Genomic DNA, 24,820 nt, shown 5'->3' on the forward strand with positions numbered 1-24,820 from the left:
TAAGAGTTTTGTCACCCAAATGAGCACCCCTGGACAGTTTTTTAAAGTTGATATATTGAATCTCTTTCAACCTATTGGTCCTTTCTCCATTCTTCTCATTTCAATTTTTCTTTTAAAGAATCTATACCCTTGACCTGTGGGGTTTCCCAGTCTAGAGTTGGCTGATTATATATTCATGGTGCATTTCAACAGGCTCTTGTATTTCCTGCAAATAGGCAGCTAGATCCAGAAGACTGGATCAGACTTGGGGTTGACTCCTTTGATACATCTAAAAGTAATGTCTATCTTTGCGATCTCCACAGCCATTGCTGTTTAATACTCATCAACATTCAGTAATGACTGCACAATGATTATATTCTGCCACTTCTTCTTCACTGATCAGAATACTTAAATATTTTCCCGCTACTATTCAGTTACTCAGCAGGACAGTTCATATAAGACAGGATAAATACTTGATTCTTTCACTTTATTTTCCAGTTTTCAAGAAAAGTGAACTTGTTTCCTATCATTCAATTAAGGGAATCACTTTTTTCAGTTTTATATTATACATATTTTTTCAGATTATTTTTCCATTACAGGTTATTACAAGATACTGAATATAGTTCCCTGTGCTATATACAGTAAATCTTTGTTGCTTATCTATTTTATGTAGTTTGTATCTGTTAATACCAAGGGAACCAATTTTTTAAGTATCATGAGAACTTTTAAATTTAATATATTTGATATGTTCCAGTCTATTGTAATTATCATTGTTGAAGCTCAAACTGTTCCATCTTCCATCTTTGGCCAGCAGGAACCACTTCAAGATGGCTCCTGAGTCCTTCTGACATGACCCCAGTACTCTTTGATAGCTTCCCTGTTATCTGGCATGACAAGATGACCCAGGCTCATCTTGAACATCTCCTACCCAGACCTGGAACCAAACATTTCTCCAGAAAGGTGTTTGGTTTTTTTAAAGTGAGAAATGGTATTTCAATACCACAAACTGAGTGCTAAGGATCATCATTATTTCTAGCCCTTTTCAGTGGACAGAGCTAGGAAATAAACAAATTTAAAGATAAAATACCTCAAGTTCCTATTGATACTTTCAATTCAAATATGAGGCCATAAAAGCTTTTCCTTGGCCTCTTTAGTACATCTGTATTTCTTTTCTTCCATACTGAGATCCTGGTTTGCAAGGACACAGGGGATAAAACTAATATCCCATACTCACTTGTTTTAGCCAACATTACAATCTCAGAATAACAATCTGAGTATCTAAATAAAAGAACCTGTGATTATTAAAAGCATCAAAAAAAATGCTCAGCACGTGGTCTCTCAATTCTCCCATTAAAAAGAAATAGCTATACTATATGTACAGTGTCCAAACATAAGGCTTTTACATAGTATATTAACCTCTCAGCCCTCATTTTGTGTAGCTATGTATTTCACACTTACGATCAGGTCTTATGTTGATGTCTCTCATTGTTTTCGTGGTCTAAAAGTCAAAACACATTCTCTAATACACTGTTATCCATCTAATACAACTTTCTGTGATAGCAGAAATATTCTGTATCTTGCTGTCCCATATAGTAGACACTAGCCACATGTGGCTTTGAGCACTTGGTATGTGGTTAGTGTGAAAGAGCAACAGAAGATTTACTTCATTTAATCATAATTAATTAAAATTTACAGTGCCATATGCGGCGAGTGATTATCTTACTTCACAGCGTATCTTTGGTAGATTCTTCAGGAAGGGCTCATGTGAATAATATTCTCTGAATTCTTATACATTACCCTTTAAGCTTGAAAATCAGTTTGGATATAAAATCTTTGGTTCACACATTCTTTCATTACCTTAAATGTTACTCCATTTTCTTCTAGCATGAAGCATTGCTGTCAAAGTTCAATGATTATCATTTTATTTTTATATACTCCATAGGCTTTGTCATTTAGACAATCAAAAGACTTCCTTTTTCTTTCAAGCCTAGTCGTTTTACTAGAATATCCCAGCGCTGGTTGTTCTGGCTCAATAATCTCAGGTATGCAGAGTGCTGTTTCAGTATGTAGTTCTAAAGTTTTAATTTCAGGAAAGATTTCTGAATTATAGTTATTAGTATTTATTCTTTTCCCTTACTTTGGTTTTCTTCTTCAGGAACTTCTATTAATATCTGATATCCTTTGCCGAACTTCAGTATGTCACTTTTGAACCCTTCTCTTCATTTTCTTCATTTTCGATTTCCCCTCTTTCTTACATCTTTCCCTTGCCATATATATTTGATCATGTTCTTTATAGTTTAGTTTTCATTACCAAAATGACTTTCTTCCATTTCTAATGCTTTCCTGAGTTCAGTCAACTCATCTGAGTTTTTCTAATTCTGATTTGTTATTTTTCAATATTTTGTATTATTTTATTGTTTTTACCTCAGTTTGAGATAGTTGTTGGTTTGGTTATTTTAAGTTCTATTTAGCATGCACATTTCTGACATGTTTTTATCGTCTATGGGGTGTTATTCTGCTTTTTTCCCCCTTAAAACATCTTTGTATATGATTTGACCTCAGTACTTTTCTTTTGTTCATTTTTATATGAAATTTTTTTCATGAACTTTAAAATGAGGTGAAATACAAGAAAGCTCTTCTAACTTCATAGGGCTCTCTGTGGCTTTTGTGTAGTGCTTAAAAACATGACTGCTTCTAGGATTCCTTGTCTCTTTTCTCCTGAACTTTAGTCTGGACCTGCTCTCTTCCTTATTCTCATCAATTATGATTCCACTCCTAGCACTTTCTCCCCAGTGAAGAATATTATCCTAAAAAGGAGCCCTGACAGGTCAGTTTTGAGAGTTCTTAGGGGCCAAACTGTTCCAAGCTCTTCAGTCCCTTTATCATATACCCAAAGCACTCACCTAGTAGTGAAGAGGTCAGATCCTTTCCCAGTCTTAGCTGCTCCTTCCAAATTGGCTGCCCCACTTTCCAGTGAATTCTTATTAGCTCTTTTGGGGTTCTTCTGTTCTCAGGTCTATAGACAACATTCCTGATGCTTTTGTCTTCTTGCTCCCGCATAGACCCTGATAGCATGCAGGTCTTGTGACTGGTGATTTGTCCCTACCTACTTAAATTTTGGAGTTCATGGGGATACCCTGTCACCTAGTTTTGTTGTAAGCATTGTCCCTGGGTTTTGGTTTTGTTATTTCCATTTTTATTTGGGGACACACACTAAAAACCTATGCTATTGCTGCCACCACTTTCCCAGAATTCTGCTGAGAATTTCAAATTATAATTAACTCATTGGAATTCCACAATCACTTCACAAATCGGTACTATCAGTACCTCAAAGCTCATAGATAAGTTCAAAAATGTGTCCAAAATTACAGTTTGAAAAACTAGTACAAGTCCTCTAAATTGTTAATGGGGTAGCAAAATGATAGCTCTGAAATCATATCAAAGCCAAATTTGCAAGAAAAAAAATCAAAAACCTGGCTCTCAAATCTCATGGATTCCTCAACTACAGAACATACTTTATTAAGTAGGTTAAACAAATTAAATACTGGAGATGAAAATAATCCTATCTAACCACTAGAACTGTTTTATGTGCATGTTCGTGAATAGGAAAAGAGGCTTCCAAAGTAAGCAGTCACTAATAACCTACCTGGCCTGCCTTGTGTAAGTGGAGACACAAAGAGAGGCTGTATGGCATTCTGTGAGGAAACTGAAGCAGTACTACCAGCTTGATTAGCTGCTGCACAGTTAGGTAAGACTGGAGCTGGAACATTATTGGCACAGGAAGCTGCAATTGCTGCGGAATTTACCATCACCTGTAAGCGTGGAAGAAAGTTCAGAATTCTTAAGTTTGGTTTCTCATACAATATTAGTCTCTTATCTGATCCTAAATTTCAGGAAATATTATTTTGATAACTGAAACACTGAGAAGTCAATCTTTATGTAAACCCAATATAAGAAGATTAGGTTATTTCTTTTAGAAGACCCCAGATTACTTTGAGAGCTTAAATTTTTTCCTTTAATATTTTCCTGAAAAGTAATACATTAACATGATTCAAAACTAAAGTATGAAATTGTATGCAATGAAGTTTCCCTCCAACCCCTGTCTTTCATCTAACTAGCTCCTCCCTCCCCAAACAGGTAACCTCTGGGTTTCTTGCACCATTATCCAGAGATTTATACTATATATTTATTTTTACATACATATACATTTCTCCACACATATACACACTTTTTTTTAAACAGAAAAGGTACTTTTCTCCTTTTTTTAAAAAACTTGATGAGACTGCAATTTGTTTTTCTGATTATGCCACAGCACACACTACAGGGCTGTGCACAGAGAGATGTTCAATAAATGATAACAGCCTTCTTGAACACACTGTCCTCACTGCAGTCTCCATTTTCTTATTACCCACTGCAATGTGGCTATTACCCTCTCTGGTCCTCAGAAACTGTATTCAAAGTCACAGTGGTCTCCATAGTAACAGTTGTAGTAGACTCGTGTTAGTCCTTATGCTGCTTGACCACTTGGCTGCAACTGATACTTGACTGTTCCTTGAAACATTCTCTTCCTAGGGCTCCTATAATTATATACTTTCCCGCTTTTCCTTCCTCCTTGGCTATACTTCTCCACCCATTTTCTAAAATTTGGTGATCCACAGGCTCTGTTCTAGAGGCTCTTCTCAATCTCATCCCTTCCCCAGGATGATCTTATTCATTATTCATTTATACGGTTTCGGCTATCTTTTTTTTTTTTTAACATTTTTTTATTGAGTTATAATCATTTTACAATGTTGTGTCAAATTCCAGTCCAGCTACCTTTTTGATGCCAGCTTCCCATTCTACAGGACAGCTTTACGTTTAAGTTTCAGTAAATGACATACACTTGACAGGTAATTTATATTAACTCACTCATTATATCAGAGGTTCAGAGTAGACTGACCATGAGTAGTCTGACACCAGCACACAGAACAGTGTCTGAAACACAGTAGATGCTCAATCAATTTGTTGACTGAATTTACTAATTACTGTGCCAGGCATCAGAAAGTACAATAATACTTAAGACAGGAATAAGCAGCTTCTCTGAAGTATGATGAAGGGCACAGAGAACAAAAAATTCACTTTCCTCTGTTTAGACCGTTGCAACTGACTGCTAAATAAAACTATAAAGATTACCTTATGGGGGTAGTTGTATGAGGTAACTGTGTCCTGAGGAGACATAGAACATGGTCTTCTATCCTGAAGAGACTTTAATGAATACAGAAATACAGTTGAATAAGGGGAAATCAAGAAACCACACAACACATCAATAAAAGATCTGCTACGTTTCAAAATCTCCTGAAATTAAGCGAAAGTGATCTATCATGAAAGTATTCAAATTCGGAAGTGACTACTACGATAACGCTCCAAAAGGTATCATTCTAGTGCCTAACGTACATGATTGTTCTTATCTCCTATCTACAGAAACCCTGATCATATCCAACTCTAGTTCCAATGCAGACACTACAGTGTAACAGAGGATTGTAATATAAACACTTTCTTAGTGGCCTCTCTTGCCTTAAAAACTTCACAATCAGTAGGGTCAGCAACAGTGTTACTAAAAGAAAGCATTCCATCTAAAGACATAGCTAGGGACAAGGATGGATAACTGGTTGGTCAGCTGCATCGTATCTAAACAGAATGTAGTATAATCCAAACACCATTCCCCTTTGGCTCAAGACCTTGTCTTTGTGAAAATAAAAATGATTTTAAAAGAATCAGAATGATGCATGACAGATTGTCATGACAGAAAAATGAACCAGCAGCAGAAATTGGTACTAATAGTAAGAATACAAGAGGGACTCAGGGGAAGTAATCACAGGAAACAAGAGGAACCACCCTGTGACAAAGATGAGCCCAATTTAACATGGGCCTAAGATTACATGTTTCTAAACTTTGTTTTCCAGTACAGCCAAAGGACCTGCCCAAATGCAAACTTTAGCCCTGGCTCAGAAGGCCCAGTGTGAATGCCAAACAATTCTAAAGAAGGATTTGGTTGAGAGTTGGGCATGGAAATAAGTAAGAATAAATGTTCATGTTTTTTAGAAAGCCCTGTGTCTGGAAATCTTTAAGTCCTGCATCTCTCCTCTTCCCTCAGAATGCTGTGAAAAAAATTAGAATCTGTATGGATTTTGTGACTGGGGAGTGGGAGTGGAGCACATCATGAAGAGATTGAAAGCTACTGGGGATGTATGATAAACTAAGTTCAGAACAAAAAGGAATGTATGACAAGTGATATTAAAGGGACAGAAAGTGTCTATTCTTGTCATCCCTGAAGGTGAGATTTTTACTTGCTTTCTCAACTTGGGTGGCTATATCAAGAGATGGTATAAAAAGCACTGTGATATGAGAACAGTAATGACAGAGTGAAAGGAAAAACTATTTCTCTAGCAGAGGCAAGGGAAAGGAAGGAGAAATAAGGGGAAGAGAATTACAAATCAGTTTTCTTCACCTTCATAAGATGTACTGCCTAAACAGTAAAAACAAGAATTTAGTACATTAAGCTGTCAAAGTTAAGATTAATCACAGTTAAGGAATAGAGGGTAGTCATTCAACTTCTTCACAAATATTCCAGTTCTCCTTCTGGGTACATGGTAGGTTGCTCTTCCTGGCCTCATCTAAAGTTAGGTATGGCCATGTGACTTGTTTGTCCAATAAAACATGAGCAGAAATATTGAGAGCCAGTGTTTAATTTTCCTATCTTCAGTTCCGCCAATGTGATTGTGAAAACACGTGTCCATCAGCCTGGGTCCCTGAGTGACTTTTACGGACAAAGTCCTGTTACAAACCTGCACTGCACTGAACCTGTAACATTAGCAAGAACAACTCTCCTGTGTCAAGCTGCTGGGGGATTGTTGCTGCAGCATAACCTAGCTTAATTGAAACAGCAATTGGTAACTAAAAGTAGGGTGCTGCTGTAACAAAAACCTTACTTGAGAAAGAGATTATGAACTTGTAGCTCTTAGGGGAAGAGGTTTGTAAAACAGAATGTTAGTTTTTTGTTTTGATTACTGCTGGCAGAGTTTAGCAAGGTATTTTAAGACAGATGTGTATAGAAAAGTAGTTTTGGGCAGGAATGAAAGGGAACAGAATCCTTGAATACTGGGACTTATAGAGTTTGAAGAGGCAAGTGCTTCAACCCAAAACTGTAAAAGATGAAACTGATAAGTGCTTTGAACAACAAAGAGCAATTAAAATTCAGCCTCAAAGGAAGAATCAAATCATTGCTAAAATATGATTGCATTCAGATATCTCAAAGCAAGAGTAAAAATAAGGATCTAACATCCAGTGAATCCTTGCACTTGGACAAAATGACTCATGGAAAAGCGTCCAAAGGTATGGCTCTTCCATCAATGCCTGATAAGCTCAAGGTATTTGCAATCAAGTATAGAGAGAGATAGGGATAAGAATGCAAAGAGTTATAGCAAATCTAAGTAGTATATTTATTAAAAAAAATTGTCAGTATGGCTATTGGTACATGAAACTAGTAGGAATTAGAGAAGCAGCACAGTAAATTAATCACATAGCCAAAGAAACCACGAGCAGAACTAAAACCATCCAACTGAGATAAAACAACCCTTGGGCCCTTAATTTTCTATGAGTAAGAAGCAAGCTGAGAAAGCTCAGCTGCCAAAAAGGATTATTCTCCAATGCCTACTTCAAATATGGCCAAGGAAGGAAGTGCCTTAGAGTAATCAAGAGCCCCAGAAAACAGTGAACAAAGGAGCCTCTCCAGGGAACGGTCCCCATGCCTAGGATGGGGGCCCTCACAATGTCAGTCCTTCATGATGTCAGCATTGCTACAGGCCAGTAGTTGTTTCTCCCATTTTTCCTGGATTTGAGTGGGAATTTCTACTGCAATTTTTTTAGTCCCTGCTATACCATTGTAAATTGAGTGTATAGGGGGTAAATAACTTTGTATCTTTGGTTTTAGGCTTCCAAATCAAAAGGAACCACGTCTGAACCCAAAATAGAGAGTATTATACATTTCCCAGAATCCTTGGGCCCTGAGTTTAACTACACTGAAGGGGATTTGGGGGTTGCCTCCCTTGAGGCAGAAGTATTTTGCCTGTGGGAGGGAGTTTCCATTGACAGTTGTAGTCCTTAATGCTGTTAAACTATTTCCAACTTTTTGACTTACAGGCACAGATAAGTTAGAGTCTTCAAGTAGAATACGCTCTGGCCAAATAAAAAGAAATGGAAAAGAAAGTGATATGTGTCATCTCCAGGTAGAAGCTGTAAGAGCCAGTGCACCATTCACTACCTTTTGTTTCTTGCCTTGGCAATCATGAATGGAACTTCCATCAGCCTAAGTCCCTGAGCAGAGCCCTCCTGTTGACGTCCACTGGACATGTAGCATAACCAAGAAGTAAATTTTTGTTAAAATACTGAGATTTATGGCCTATTCGTACTGATAGAAAAATCACAAAATCCTCTAAAAAATCACCACCGCCAATGTTCAAATTTCTTCTATCAACACATATTAGGAATATCTCTGGATTAATTTCCAGAAAGGGGTGTTATCTTGGATAAGTTACTTGACTGGAGTCTCAATTTCTTCATCTACAAAATGGGAATGATGTCCTAATTATCTCATAGATCATTCTGATTTAAATACATTTATATGTATAGCTCTTAAAACAGTACCCTACTACAAAGGAGCTGTATGTGTTTGCCATTACTATTAAATACCTACCAAGTTTGCTGTAGATTCAGTTGTGCTATAAACACCTGAAGTTTCATAGTCTGGTTCTAGAGGATACAGCCAAAGTAAAAATAATGAGCATTTTATAGTCTGAAATTTTATAAACAATGAATATCAGATTTTATCTAGATCTCACTGACCTGAAGGATAAATATATTCTTCATGATATCCCCCTAGAAAAAACGATAGACAGAAGTGTGTTTATATAGGGCTTTTTAGCTGAGCAGAGCCAGATGGCCAGCACTTGCTTTTTCTCAAGTATTATGGATATATGTTCAAAACTAAAATGTATATACATCTTTCAGACAAGTGATTTCGGCTTTCATACTAGTAATCAGATATTAAAGCCAGAGACTGGATGTAAACAGTACAAATTTCTCCTCTGAAAATTCTCTTGGTTCTTAAGAGTTCAGGCAGAAGTGAAAAACCCAGCTGTGTCAAATTTTTTTAATCTGGCAGTACAGCATGGTAATTAAGTTCACTGGTTCTGCAGTTAGGACTGTCTAGATTTGAATCCTGATTAACTACATTAGGCAGGTTATTTAATGTTTGTGCTTAAATTTCTTCACTATAAAACAGGGATAAGAGTACCTAGCTCATAGGGGGGTGAAAAGAACATAGCACGGTGTTTGACATATAGTAAATGGTGACTATAAAATAATCTGAGCATAACCCATAGTTTGCTTAGGTGAACACTGAAGGAATATGTCACGTCTCATCTGTTTATCAGCCTGTTTCAGGTAAATAATACATTTGACATCAGTTTGTTCTCAGAGGATGGCTTAGTGGACTGAAGTATTTTGCTTTAAGACTGCTACACCACTGAAATGCAGAGAAAGTCAACCTTCAATTAGACAGTTTTCCATAAAATAAAACCCTAAAGGTGAAAACTGGATTTGATTCTTAAACACATCACTTAATCAAGCATACATGCAGGTAACCCTTCCAAACAGCAGGATTTAAGGTGAGAACAAAGATTTGGTTACTTTGAATATGCCACTACAGGTGAACAATACATCTGAAGGTACCAATCATGCTAAAAGTAAAAGACAAAAGGGTCATGCTGAGTAAAAGAGCAGAGAGTATGTATACTTAAATTAAGCACATGCACGTACAAATTCTTCACAGATCATTCTTGTGCTAGATATTTTGTTCTCATCAAATTCTTAGAAATATCTATTTTCTTCTACATAAGTAGCAGAAAGTAGCAAGAAAATAAGGAAGTCAAGTCATTCAGACTGCCTCACACCTCCTTAATCCACCCAATACCTCCAGAATTGTTTCAGTAGGCATACATCATTTCACAGAAAAATGGTAAAAATAAGCACACTCCATGATGAGAAGCACTGTAACACTATTAAGGGCACATACATAGGCTTTAGAGTCAGATAAATCCCAATTCAAAATTTATTTCTGCCAGTCACAAAGGACCACATACTGCATGATTCCTTTTATATGAAATGTCCAGAACAGGCAAATCCATTAAGACAGAAAGCAGACTGGTGATTGCCTAGAGCTGGCGGTGTGGGTAGGGAGTGCTGGGGAGTCTAATGGGGAATGCTGCTAATGGGTACAGGGTTTCTTTTTCGGGTGATAAAAATGTTCTAAAATTTATTGTGGTGACGTATGTAACTCTGTGACTATATTAAAAACCACTGAACTGTACTTTAAACATTGAATTGTACACTTTAGGCAAGTTCTATGATATGTAAATTGTATCTAAATAAAACTGTTATAAAAAATTAAATCTCTGACACTTACCAAAGATATGACTTTGACCATGTCATTTACCCTTTGAACCCAATTTCCTCATATATAAAATAAGGATATCACATTCCTCAGAGGGATAGAATTAAGTATTACATTAAATTATAATTACTTAGTACAGTATATGGCCATTAGGACACAATGAATAGAATAATAATGTTTATAGATCAAGTAAATCTCTTTGGGCAAAGAAATTATTTCATAGCAGTCTTGTAAAATTATAGTCACATGAAAAGCCTCAAGTAGTTATACAAATGGTGAGGACAACATGAATAGTGCCTCACTAATAAGGAATAGGTATTTTCCATACTGAAATCTCACCAAATCAAAACTCACTGAAGACCCATGTGGATAGCTGAAAGTTATAACAAGGTAGTGGCCTAAAGAAATAAGTCTGTCCTGAAAAATATCAAGACATCTTCAAAAACCTAGTAAGCTCTGATACAAGAACTGATAACTCTTTCAAAATGAGCTACCAGAACAGACTAAGACCCCTAAACCAAAACTTTAGCCCTGATATGCTAATGCCACAACAATCACCTTAAAAAAAATATTTAACTGTAATTGACTCACCATTGTCACTCTGGCCATCAATCTCTTCTGAATTCAAAGTCTGTTTGCCTGAGCTGTGTGCTCGCCTTGCAGCACAGTACCTTGAAGTAGCAGGAACCATTGTGGAGGGCCCGCCATGATTCTGTACCAAAGAGATACATACATACACATGCAGTCCTCCCTATATAGTTAGAGAAAAAGCTATAAATATTTTAAATTTACATTAGAATCAAAAATACGTGAGGAAATAATGATCAAGAAAACAAAATTTTAGCCCATACTATCCAGGCAAAATTATTTGTCCACTTCTACCCCTCTTCTCTAAGAATAGCTTAAAAAAAAAAGTTCTATTCTCCAATTTTTAGAAGCTTTAAGGTGAAAACTTACATTTTCCAGGAAGGGCTTTTTTTTGACTGTTTGTTAAAAAGTTCAAATTTATCTACATTGCCTTTACTTAAAAAAATAAAATGAAAGAGAAAAGTAAACAGCTTTTTGAGTAAAACTTTGACCTACTTACAGGTAAAGCTGGGTAAGCAGTCTCATCCCCTTCTTCAACTTCATAAAAGGTAATAGTTTCTTCCAAGCCCCTGGGCATCTGTCCACTCTCTGGAGCAAAGCTATACTGGCACTCCTTATTCATACAATGCATCTGGCGGTGACTACGTCTAAAGGAACTTAAGTAGTTTGGGGAATGAGAAGGGGGAAGAAGATAAAATATGGTAGTAAACTGTTTCTAATTTCTAAATAACAGTTCAAACATCTCAATGTTGACACTTTTAAAAAATTTAGTCCATATATTTGATGCACAGCAATAAAGCCACACTTACACATTTTCTCTAACTTCCAACGCTTAAAATTCACTTACCGAGATCTATAGGAGAAGTTATCATAGCTCTGGCAGCACCTTTTACCTGGCCCAGGGTAAAAACCAACTTTAGCGCCCACCATGTTGTGCCTGTTTATAAAGCGAGATGCATCCCTAAGAATAAAGGGGGAAAAAAACCAGAACTCTTTACTCACTAGTGCTTCAATAGTCAGTCTTAGTAGCTAAATAGAATTAACTTTCTAAAAATGACCAAATAGAGAGCTCTTCTATCCTCACTACTGACATTAGGCCTATCCATTATTAAAGGATATAGTGCCATATACATGGCACTCAGCTTGCTGACATTCTATCTTCTAGCATCTCTTCAACTGTTCAATATTTCCCTAGACTGTGAGACTATAAATCTTCAATAAGTTTGACAAGAATTTAAGTATACATCAGTTCCATCCTTTATGCTCGCTTTAGACAGAGATTATAAAAGAAATATAGACTATTAAAATATTTCTAAATTCTACCATAATTCTGCCCAGGAATTATTTCCAATCTCTCAACAGAGATGTACACTATATTCAGTCAGTTAAGACCTACCTGGGCATCCCATATCCCCGACCTTGTCTCTGAGATGAATGTTGAGGATGAAAATGTTCATTAGACAAAACACTGCCCGCTGTCTGTGAGTAGTGCATTGGAGGGTCATGCCCATAATGCATACTATGCTGAAGCCTGGGCGGGAGGAGGGGGTCTCCCCTGCTGTAAGCCATAGTCATATAAACCTCTTTCCCTCTAACTTTCTTGAACATCTTCTTCCGTTGCTTCATGTCCATCTCCGACATAGCTTTCAAACAAAGAAGCAAGTAAATGAGCTTCATAACCAAAGCAAAAAACCCAGTGTCTCCCACAGCACTCCCACAAATATCTAAAACTCTCAGATGTTTTCTTACGACAAACCAAATGAATACAGGGAAGGAATTTCCATACTTTCAAAGGATGTACTAGATCTTCCATTTGGAAGGGCCTAATGAGCAAGTAACTTCTGTATCAATGGACAAGTCAGCACTACCTTTAGAATAGGCAGCTTTGGTCATCAAAACATACAGTCACTCACCTATGTTACTATTATCCAAGAAATTATGCCCATTAATATCTCTTCCAATATCTCAATATCTCATTGTGTCTATGAGGTGTTTTCCTAGTTCTTTGAGAAATCTTTTCCCTTCAAGTTTTAAAGTTTAAAGTCCACTCCAACTTAACTTTATACAAAGTCCCCTAAACAGTAATTCTCAGCCAGGACAATTTTTTCCTCCCCTCCTTTGGGGCACATTTGGCATTATCTGGAGACATTTCTGGTTGTCATAACTTGGGGAAGGATGGTACTGGCATCTAGTAGATAGAAGCCAAGGATGCTGCTAAGCATCCTACAACGCACAGGATAGCACCCCACAACAAAGTATTATCCATCCCAAAATGTCAGTAGTGCCAAAGCTGAGAAACTCTACCCCTAAAGCAAGACTTACACCTTTAAAAAAAGTACAATGTAGGTAAACACAAGAAGGGGAAAATAATAAAAACCAGCATACAAACCTATTTCTGGGACATAGCCCCCGGAAATTTTCTGATAACCTCTTCCTTTCCTATTGGGCATAGCATTCCAGGCAGGAACAGGTGTCACTTGGGTAACTGGTTTTAAGTTAGCCAGTGGAACAACATGCCTTAAAATTAAAGATACCATCATAAAGCCACTGCAACACATACAAGTTTCATTCGATACAGATACCCAACTCCTCCTGCTTCATTTTCAAGTATATTCTACTAAAACTGGTTGACACTAGCTTCCCCATTGAGGTTTTCTTTTTGGGTTAGAAAACCTAAGAGTAGTTACTACAATTTCACAGCTGTTTGTAGCACATATGTTCAGGATGAGATTGTAGTAAACTAGTTTACAAATATTTGTTGCCTCTCCTTGGAGCAGGATTATATCTTCTCATCCCATTGACTTTAGGCTTAGTTATGTAACTTACTTTGGCCAATAAAATGTGAGCAGATGCTTTAAGAACCAGCATATGGTTTGTCATGTTCTCATTTTTTTCCCTTTCTATGATCATGGCAGCATATGTCTAGATAGAGCCTTTGTCAGCCTGGGTCCCCTTTGCCGACCCACTATGGACATGCTAAATGAGCAAGAAATGAACTTTGTTTCAAGCTGCTGAGAATTTTTTGGTTGTTAGGGCAGCATAACCTACTTTAATGGTTCTCAAAGTAGACCAACAGCATTAGTATCACCTGGAAACTTATGAAGTTCAAATTCTTGGGCACCACCACAAACTTACTCAATCAAACTTTGGAGATGGAGCTCATCAATCTGTATTTTAATGAGCTCTCCAGGTAACTCCAGGATATGTCAAAGTTTGAGAATGACTGGACTAGCCTATCTTGATATTGGTAGAGGTTCACTTAGAAAATCAGCTTTCCAACTATTATAAATAGTTTTGTATCATAATTCTGTTGTACTTAATAATTCTAATATGCTGGCTAGCACCTAGGATTTGGAAACTTATACATAGGTATACCGAGATTTCATACTTCAGCACATGCTTTTACAATTCAAAATAAGTCATCTTAGGTCAGTACCAGATATAACTTTGGTTCTCTTACTAGCATCCTGGTAATTCTCAATTTAATACTACAAAAAGGCACCAAGAGCCAAATACTTTTGTAATTCAACAAATTATTATATTCTTACTTTTCTGCCAATTCTTCAATGAAAACTGTTACCGAATTGTTCTCATTTCCAACTTCCTGAATGTGAGCATTATAATATCTTCCACCTGATTCCAAGCGAACCTGAAAGAGGGAAATGGACAGTAAGAATACATCTAGTCTCACATCTATTGGCAGATCTGGCTTCTGCCAAACAAAAATACCACTTCTCCCCAAATGGAGTCCAGCATCTACTTATTAAAGCAGTTGATAATCAATACTGCCAATCTGGTTCAATAGAGGCAGCACATGCTGAAAGAGCTTTACATCTATTCACAAGTTTATATATAATTAAAATCCAACACAAACATTTTTAAAAATCCCAGTATTTTGTAAATTAGTTTTGTTGAACTCATATTAATGACTAAAACCACAATCTCAGAAAAAAAATGACTGATTCTTTAAAGAAGGAACTAACCTGACACTTGTCTCCCAAATAGTACTGTCTTCCAGCATACTCCATATAATTAGATTTTTGAAGTTCTATTAAAAGAAAATGAAGATTCAAGTTCAACTGAACTAGTTCTTTTCCTGTTTTACATCATTTAATTTTCTAATTTATTTTTACCAGTGTTCTTGACAATGCTACCACTATAAGCTAAAATCTGGGGGGGAAATGTCCTAACAGGTCATTCTATCACTCTTGATAGGTTACTTCTATGGTTAATTTAAGAAGACCTGCTAGAATAGTTTTGTGCTATAAGACAAAAATAGATGGAAATTGGAGGTTGTAATCTTAGAGTTAGTCAAATACCAATAAGGTACAATTTGAAAGTAACACACCTCAATTTTTTTAAAAAAGGAAAAAAAAAGAAGCACTATGCAGCTTTTTCAAAGCAGCCTACTATAGTTGATCACTGAACAACACAGGTTTGAACTGCATGGATCCACTCATGTAGATTTTTTTCAATAGTAGATACTACAGCACTATAAGATCCGAGGTTTGTTGAATCTGATGATGTGGAACTGCAGATACAGAGGAACTATAAATACCATGGGCTGACTACAAATTATACTGGGATTTTCGACTGCTTGGAGGGTCAGTGGACCTAACCCTCATGTTGTTCAAAGGTCAACTGTGTTTTTAATAAATTACTGTGTTCTACAAGATATTAACCTCATTCTAGATTGTTAATTATACCTATGTTTACCAAGGTTCAAGGAATTGAGTATGGAACATTCAATAAAGCCTACTTTGAAGACAGAACTTTAAGACCTAATTTGATCAACTTAGTTATCTTATAAGGAGAAACAATTACCTATCTCAAGGGTTGGCAAACTTTCTCTGTAAAGAGCCAGACAGTAAATATTTTAAACTTTGTGGGACATACAGACTCTGTTGTAACTATTCAACTCTGTAGTAAAACTTTATGGACACTGAAAATTGAATTTTATATAATTTTCATTTGTTACAATATACAGTTCTTTTCATTTTTTTCCTGCCATTTAAAAATACAAAAACCATTCTTAACTCATGGACCATACAGGTGGCAAGTCAGATTTGATTCACAGGTCATACATAGTTTGCCAATACCTGACCTATTCATTTATCAATGAGTGCAGTTAACACATTGAATTTAAGATGAACTTATTTCCATTTACAAGTTTCTGGTACTCAAAGTTATCTAAAAGTTATCTCTACACAGTCTTTGCCAAGTTGAAGTCCCAAATGAACATCAGACTCTGAAAGATCCCTCCCCACTTCTAAACCTATTAGTTTCCTCCTTTGGATTTAAATCATGTATTGAGCAGGCTAAAAAGTACCACATAAACATGTAAAAATGTTTATTATTAACAGTACTTTGAAAACATCTCTTATTTTTAGAAATTTACAAAATTATTCTCCTGGATCTGTCAGGATTCAAAAATATCCTGTTAATATTTCATTACCTTTTCTGCTGTCCAACCAAACATCAAATTCTACATTACGATAGATTTCTGGATCCAGGGCTTTGAGCACCTTATAGGGGAAGAGCATCTTTGATGGATTTTCTGGAGACTAAAACAAAAATAATCATGCTACAAACTCACCATCCTTAGCTTAAGTCTTCCTTCTAAGACGAAGGAAGAATTAAGGTTCTTTTTTTCCTTTTTTAAAACTATGTACATATATGCCTTTCCTTCTTTATTAAAACAAGAAATAAATGCCACAATAAATTTTACTGTATATATTAAAAATTAGGAGTCTAAAGAAACAATATACAAAAATCTAAAAGGTTTTAGATGGCAGAAGGGAAATACTGTCTAAAGCAGCCAATAACTCATATAAATCAATGCAACACAGATCAGGATTAAAGGTTCAGCCAGGGCTATTGAGCAAGTCTCATCTTGATATGCCTACAGAGGTTCAAGTGTTTCTGTACCCTAAAGTCATCTGGAAAAATATCAAAAGTTTACTTCATTTTGGTCAAAATCTGTTACAATTTCCAAAAGAATTACCTTTTTCTTCTGCTTTCTTAGAATTTCATGATAGTCCATACTGATCCCAAATCACTAGCATTTGGGGCATATACAGAGATTGTTCTCGTAGTATTTGCCCTAATTAGCTAGTCTCAAATTCAACGCCTGCTTGATTTTAGGCCTATACAGATGGTAAAATTCCTACTGTTTCTCCAACCAGGATTATTACCTATTTTCTTTGAGTAGAATAGGGATAAGCATTATACTCTTTAGTAACAAGAAGAAGCCTTAGCATCAGAAGACCAATTACAAACTAAATATCTCTAGGATTTGTAATATTACTTTAACTTGAAAACAATAGCTTCTGAAATTTCTCAGGTGTTCAAAGTTCACTTTGAAAAAAATTTACAATTTCATAAGAATAAAAATTCAGAGAACATTAAGCCCACATTTTACATTTTCAGACCAAGACTTTCACAAAGGAAAACATCATTTCCCCACCAACTCCATATAACCAAAATGGACCATCTGACCTTAACTAGTTTAAGTTATGATGCTGTAAGCCAAGATTATGAAAATTCTTTGCCCTAGAAAATCTCAAACCTTTGCTTCTTCTGTTCCTTGATTGTACCCTTCTGGTATATTTTCAGCATTGCAGCAGGCACCCCACTCTTCGGTCCTAATTGAAAAGATTTAGAACAAAGAGCTTTATATAAATGTACTAGCTAAGGAAAGTCTTAATGACCATACCACCATCTAGTGGCAAAGTAGCTCAGCTCTAAAAATGAAGCAAATACTTTTTCATCCCAAAATTTACATTTATGTTTCCTTTTTATAAATATGTGCTACACATACCTCCCGTGGGGACACAACTTTAAGATGGTCCTTATGAGCCCCACCTTGTGGTGGTCACACTCTTGTATGAGTCCCCTCTCCTTAAGTTTGCTTCTAACCAATAGACAAGATGTATATTACCACATTATATAATATAGGGTCTGTCTTGCTGATCTCTCTCTTGCTGACTATTAGGAAGCAAGCAGCCATGTTCACCAACCCCATGTGCCATGCCACATGGGGTTGGTGAACATGGCCAAAGGGTTACCTCTGGCTGATAGCCAGGAAAAGTCTGAAATTCTCAGTCCTTCAGCTGCAAGGAATTGAATACTACCAAGAACCACGTGAGTGGGGAAGTGGATCCTTCCCCTGTCAAAATTCCAGATGAGAACTCAATCTTGGCCAAAACTCTCATTACATTCTTGTGAGGTCCTAAGCATAAGACCCAGCTAAGCTGTGCTCAGATTCCTAACCCATATAAATTATGAGATAAGAGTGTTGTTTTAAGCTGTCAAGTTTGTGGAAATATTGTTATGCAGCAAAAGATAACTAATAAACCTTGCTTCCTATTACTCTAGTTAAGCCTCAAATTCTTTTCTTTTTTTTTTTTTGCATTAACTTCTTTTTATTTATTTATTTAAATAGAGGTACTGGGGATTGAATCCAGGACGTGCATACTAAGCATGCACTGTACCACAGAGCTAAACCCAAACCCCACTACAGCCTCAAGTTCTTAAGACAGATAAGCAGTGAAGAATGAAGCAAATTCTACCTTGATATATGGTTGCCACCCGCTGCATTCCCCAATACAGTCATCCCTTGGTATCCACAGGGAGTTGGGTCTAGGACCCCTGGCAGATACCAAATCAGATTCTCAAGCCCATTATGGTCAGCCTTCCACATTCACAAATTCCACATCCAGAATGGGAGGACCAACTGTAAGCTTTTTAAAAAACTCTCCTTATCAAAAAAAATTCTTTAATGCAAGCATTAAATATCCAAGAAATAGAACTGCAAGACAAAAGACAAGGTAACACCTGATTAGCACAAAGCCTATCTGAATTTCCAGACAGAACTAAGAATCAGGAAGAAATACAACACCTACTTTATTTTCTCAACTGCAAAGTTTCTGACTAAATCTGTTCAATAATAGCTGCTTCCTCAGAGGCCACAACGTACACTCCTAAAAAGCACAAAAGGCAGACACTCAAAAGTTCCTAAAACTCTCCTTTAGCCTGAGAGATTTTTTCCTACTAGCTGGATGTATGTGTCAAGCAACCACTCTGAACCTCAGTTACCATCTATAAAATGATAGTGCTGGTTTAGGATCAGTTTTGTTCTTAAAGTGTGGTCCATGGCCTACCTGTATCAGTATACTTGGGTGTATTTGTTTGAAAAGTAGATTCCTGGCCCCACTCTGACCTCCAATTTTTTTAAAGGAAGCCCCAAAATCTGCCTTTCTAACAAGTACCCTGAGTAATTCATATGTAAGTTTGAGAATCATGGATTAGATAGTTCTAAAGTCTCTTCTAGCAATTAAAAAACTAATTTTGGAGTCTGACTTGAGATGTGTGTCAGCAGGGGGAAACTCCCCCTCTACCCCTCTTAAATTCTTGTGGCTGAACTAATAAAAAAAGTGACAGAAGATAGATCAGTAGGAGAAAAAGAAACATTTGTTTAAATTGGTTTTGACTTGGACTGAATCCCCAAAGCCTGAGTATTTCACAATGTAACATATCTTTTTGGTAAAACTTCTCTTCCCCCTTTAAAAAATGTATATCCCTATACATACATACACACACACACACACACATACATACATACATACATGTGAGTGTATATACAGTTGGCCCCTTCATTTTAGTAGGTTCCACATCCATAGATTCAACCAATCATGATTGGAACTGGTTGAATACGTGGATGCAGAACCCATATGAAGAGGACAGACTGCATATACTGCATTATTTTATATAAAGGACTTGAACATTGAGGATTTTGGTGTTTGCAAGAGTCCTGGAATCAATTCTCCGTGAATGCCAAGGGCTGAATATATATAAATAGTCTAAGTCATAAGCTTGCCAGTCCCTTCCACTTTCAAATGATGCACAAAAACACGATGATCTTGTAGTTGACGTCCCTTTTCCCTTTATTACCTATTCGGAGTTGAACTCCTGTAGTCAATATGGACATCCTCACTGCCAGTCACAGCATTGTTCCTATTCTTCTTGGAACCACTTCGAAACAATTCAACTGCGGTCTTCAACTCTTCTTCATCCACAACAAACACATCTTTATAGAGAATTTCATACAATACAGCTAAAGGAAAAAATGGCCAAAACTCCAATTGTCAAAATAAGAGTTTTTATAACAATGTGAAAATAGCCATAACCCAGTAAACAAATTCAATACATACCAGCAAAGTTTTAAGAGAGCTATTCATGGCGGGTCCCTCAATTTAAAGACTGGCAACAAATCATCTAAAAGCACGCTCAAAACATTTATAAAACCTTCACATACCCTGACAAATAGCTGCACTTGACTGAAATTGTTTTGAGTACACTGAATCATAATGACCATTACTTGAATAGCAGAGTAGAATCTGAAGAAAAGAAAAACACAGAACAATTAAGTGAATGTCTCACTACAATGAAATACTTGAAATTAAGTTGCTAATCAGAAACTTGTAAACTAAATGCTTTCTTAAAAAAGTGATTTTTAAATTCCAAACATAAGTGACATTACAGTATTTGTCTTTTTCTGTTCGACTTACTCCACTCAGCATTTGTCAATTATATCTCAGCAAAGTTGGGGAAAAGTGATTTTTAAAATCTAAATATAGATAAATGCAAGCTATATTTCATAAAGAGATTTTCTTAAAAGTGACTTTTAAATGTCAAGATTAAAATCACTATTAAGGCAACACTGTGAGCTTTAGTCACATTCCTGTTAATATTCCAAACAAGTACTGATTTATGAATTTGCAAAAGATGGAAACTTTTACAAACTGAGAGAGTGAATATAATAGAAAGCCTTAACAGAAGTCAAAAGACCCAGCTTAATTTCTGAAAATGGAGAAAATACGTCCAACACCCAACCCCCAAACTTAGACTATGGGGGGAGGGATTTCATTCAATTTATTCAAAATGTCATCTATTGTATTGAATAGCAATGTATCAATATGCTATATAGAAGCAATACTGCTAAAGAGACTTCTTAATGAATTAATGCACTGAGATGGCTACAAAATGAGTTTATTTCTTAACTGATTCCTTCAATCTCTAGTTTTTTCAAGTAACAATTCAAAGGCCAGGCTTACTAACCAAATTATTTCAGTAAAAATGTTTCCTGGCTCCATGTGATGAAATTTGTTTACATAATTGCTCCAAAATGTTTTTGAATTTTTGTTCAAAAACCTATGTCTTGTGTAAGGGATGTCATCTCTAGTGATTAAGTCTATTTCATCTTGGAGCCGTCTCTGATATCAGCAACCTGAGGTACCAAAGACAATTCTCTGTGATCTGTAAGAGGATGTTACCAAGGTTCCTTGGCAGAAAATTATCCTAAGCACTCTCTTTTTTCTACTTTCCTACACTACTCTGGGCTAACTTATCTCAATAAACAAGTTCTCTGATCCCAGGTCTATTACTCTTTCCTAGTCTTTTTTTTTTTTTTTTGAAATCACAATTCCAATTCTATCAGTATAATCCATTTCAAGGTACTGAAGGCAAGTGTCAAGCTAAAGTAGCTCACAATAAAGTTTAAGTTGCAAAGTTTTACCCATCCCAAGGGGTATTTGCATTGAAGAGGAGTTTATTAATCTAAAAGAACAGTGAGCAGATTTTGAGCAGAGAAGCCCTTTGTGCCTTGGACTAGAAGAACTGGAAACTCCAACTAAGAAAGGTTAATAACCAGAGGCAGTTGTTAAGGAGTAGTGAAAAGAACACAGTTAACCAGAACTGATGACTAAATAAGCAGGAAAGAAAACAAAAATGAGCATACAATTTCTCTATTTAAGTGGCAAGAAGTTCTGTTTTGATTGGAAGAGGCAAAAATAGTCATGATGGCTTTTGTGTTCCTGGTGGTGTCTCAACATAAAATAATAATTCTCTCATACATACTTGTGGGTGGTATGTCTTGGGGCAGGCAGGTGTAAAGTAGTAAACTAATGAAAAAATGAGGCAGATCTGTATTACTGATGAGGATCAGTATTTGAGAAGAACAAGTAACAATGTTAAGTATGAGCCCATCTCCATTATAAATAAATAAATAAATAAATAAATAAATAAATAAATAAATGCAAAGGGAGTGATATGGGATACCCACCTAAACTTAATAGTTCTTACTCTGAAGCACAAGAGATTGAAGAGCATGAATGGAAACTTGGATTTTCACTATACATTTCCAGATAGAAGTTTTATTTTGTTTCCAATGTAAGTATATATTTCTATTCTTTCTAGATAGAGTAAACGGGCTAAGTGAAGATGGCAAGCTTCCAGCTGCATTCACTTTGACACTGGCTAACTATGTAAAATGCAGAGTTAAGTTAGCTAAAGAAGTAAAAGATACCAAGGCGAACATTAGGCATTTATTTCTTTGAAAATCTGCTCTAAAATATATTTTATGGAAGGTTCCTTAATAATGTTCACTGCTTTTAATAAACTCATTTTTGAAAACTCAAAACAATTCAAATATAAATCTTAGAAGCCTGAACCGATACAACTAAGTTTTAGGCAAAGCAAGATGTCACACAACAAAAGTACCCTGCTGCCACCTGGCTCTTCCATGCTTAAATTTCAGTTTAAACAAACATATTCACTTCATACATTCCCAAATCAGACATATATACAGTATCCTATGCAATGCAAATACCCAACTGCTGATAAGTATTATGACTTATACATGATATTCTCATGGCTGCACACACTCAAAAGGTCTTACATTTTTGTATTCTTATCCCAATGGGTGATGTTTTTCCCTTAATTACCTCAGTAATATCTCTGTAAGATATACAAGACTCATTTGAAAATGAAGCTGTATAATTATAGAAACTAGGTGGTGGGTATATGGATGTTCACTATAGAAGTCTTATAACGTCTCTCTATATGAAAATTATCAGAATAAAATGTTGGAGAAAAAAAACCTCAACAGTAGGTTTAAAGGGTCCTGGTAAAGATCTAAATGTCTAAATCCCATCTCAGACAATGCTATATACAATTGTTAAAATACAATAGCTAACACACCTTTTCCTCAAACAATTCTGATTATGTCATATCTTTGTTTAAAAACTTTGAATGAGTGTTTAGGGGGAATTATACTAATGTCTGAATTTGCCTTGAAATACATCAAAAATTAAAATGGACTGATGAATGGAAACACAACAAAACTCCAGTATTGTGTAGTCTATATTCACTAATCAAATCACCAGGATAGGCTTTCTTTAAAAACTTTCCGGAAGAAAAACTGTATGGTGGTTGGGGGGAAGGTATAGCTCAAATGGTAGAGCGCATGCTTAACATGCATGAGCTCTTGGGTTTGATTCCCAGTACCTCTGCCAAAAAAAAAAAAAACTAGTAATAAATAAATAGACCTAATGACCGCCCCCCAAAAAAATTTTTTAAAAAAACTTTAAAAAAAATTTTTCAAGAAAAAAAAAGCAAATTGGAAAAATAAAACTGTATGGTGAAGAACAATTTGTTTATCTGCTGACAGTTCTCAACCAACAAAACAATCTCCTAATATTTTCCAAGCACCTTACTAGGCAGTAGTAGCACACTGTTCCTGCACTTAAGAAACTTTCAGACTAATGAGTGAAATAGACATGAAAACAAATATAAGGTGATAAACACTATAATTACTTGGGTGATGCTAGGGGAACACAAAGGGAGGAAAGACCTCCAGGAGAGTTAGTAAAGTTTCAAAGGAAATGACATTTGAAATACAAAGGAAAAGAAAGTATGAAAGTCAGACTATCTGGAAGCATAATATACTAAGGCTGAAGGACAATGAAGCTGGAAAGGTCTGGCCCTAATCTTCTAGTCAATGAGGAGCCACTTAGGGTTTTGGGTGGTTTTTTTCTATTACAGAGAAGTGACAAGATCAGGTTTGTTCAGAAGGATAGCTAACAATACTGAGGCTGACTAACTGGAGATGAAAAGCCTGGTGGTAGAGAAGCTAGGCATTTAGACTGTACTTAATTTTTTCATTAATTAGGTAAAAAAGGATGATTTTTTAACATCCTGGTAAGCCAGCAGCATTATTCAATTTTTTATTTTAGTAAACATTCAGTTATCGTCTTACCTTGTCTTCATAGCCATTATCTGTGATGTAAGTTGGAGGCTTTCCAGGATAGCGATAAAGAATGAAATCACGACTACATAGGTATAAAACAAAGGTGGATGAGATGAGGTAATTTTGTATATGCAAGAAATAGTTATAAGAACAAATATTTGTTTTTAAACTGCCTACCTTATTCATATAAAATAACCCAAATGTTTAAGAAGATAAATATCAATTCAACATAGACAGCTAACTGCCCTTAAAGTCCTATGCATTTTTTAAATGTATCTTAATTTGGGGGGAGGAGGAGTGAAGAAGACATTGCCAATCGTATGTATGTTTGTGAGTTTTGAAAGCTTCCATTTATTTAAAGCAGGAGTTGGCAAATTTTTCTGGGTAAAAGACCAGATAATAAACATTTCAGCTTTTGCAGGCCATATGGTTTACTCAGCTTTGGCTTTGTAGCCTGAAAGCAGCCATGGACAAAGCATAAACAAATGCACATGACTATGTTCCAAAAAAGCTTTATTTATGGACTTTGAAATTTTATTTTTATAATTTTCACATGCCACAAAATATTACTCTTCTTTTGACTTATTAACCATTTAAAAACTTTTAAAAAGCATTTTTAGCCGAGAGCCATCAAAAACAGAAAGCAGGCTAATTGAAAAACTGGCCCCTGATTTAAA

General features: G+C 35.9%; 1 protein-coding gene across 1 annotated transcript in view; it reads right to left on the reverse strand.

Annotated features, from left to right (window-relative positions):
- Nucleotides 1-24,820, reverse strand: part of ALG13 (ALG13 UDP-N-acetylglucosaminyltransferase subunit) — a 61,281-nt gene that overhangs the window by 12,901 nt on the left and 23,560 nt on the right. The window contains 16 exon segments of the mRNA XM_010996654.3: nucleotides 3,626-3,791; nucleotides 5,152-5,223; nucleotides 8,711-8,766; nucleotides 8,860-8,892; nucleotides 11,060-11,180; nucleotides 11,556-11,712; nucleotides 11,904-12,017; nucleotides 12,453-12,699; nucleotides 13,446-13,573; nucleotides 14,605-14,705; nucleotides 15,040-15,104; nucleotides 16,512-16,620; nucleotides 17,625-17,700; nucleotides 20,009-20,171; nucleotides 20,373-20,454; nucleotides 24,153-24,225. Of these exon segments, the coding sequence (XP_010994956.2) occupies nucleotides 3,626-3,791; nucleotides 5,152-5,223; nucleotides 8,711-8,766; nucleotides 8,860-8,892; nucleotides 11,060-11,180; nucleotides 11,556-11,712; nucleotides 11,904-12,017; nucleotides 12,453-12,699; nucleotides 13,446-13,573; nucleotides 14,605-14,705; nucleotides 15,040-15,104; nucleotides 16,512-16,620; nucleotides 17,625-17,700; nucleotides 20,009-20,171; nucleotides 20,373-20,454; nucleotides 24,153-24,225 (1,763 nt within the window).

The sequence above is a fragment of the Camelus dromedarius genome, chromosome X, assembly GCF_036321535.1.
Source record: "Camelus dromedarius isolate mCamDro1 chromosome X, mCamDro1.pat, whole genome shotgun sequence".
Taxonomy (NCBI): domain Eukaryota; kingdom Metazoa; phylum Chordata; class Mammalia; order Artiodactyla; family Camelidae; genus Camelus; species Camelus dromedarius.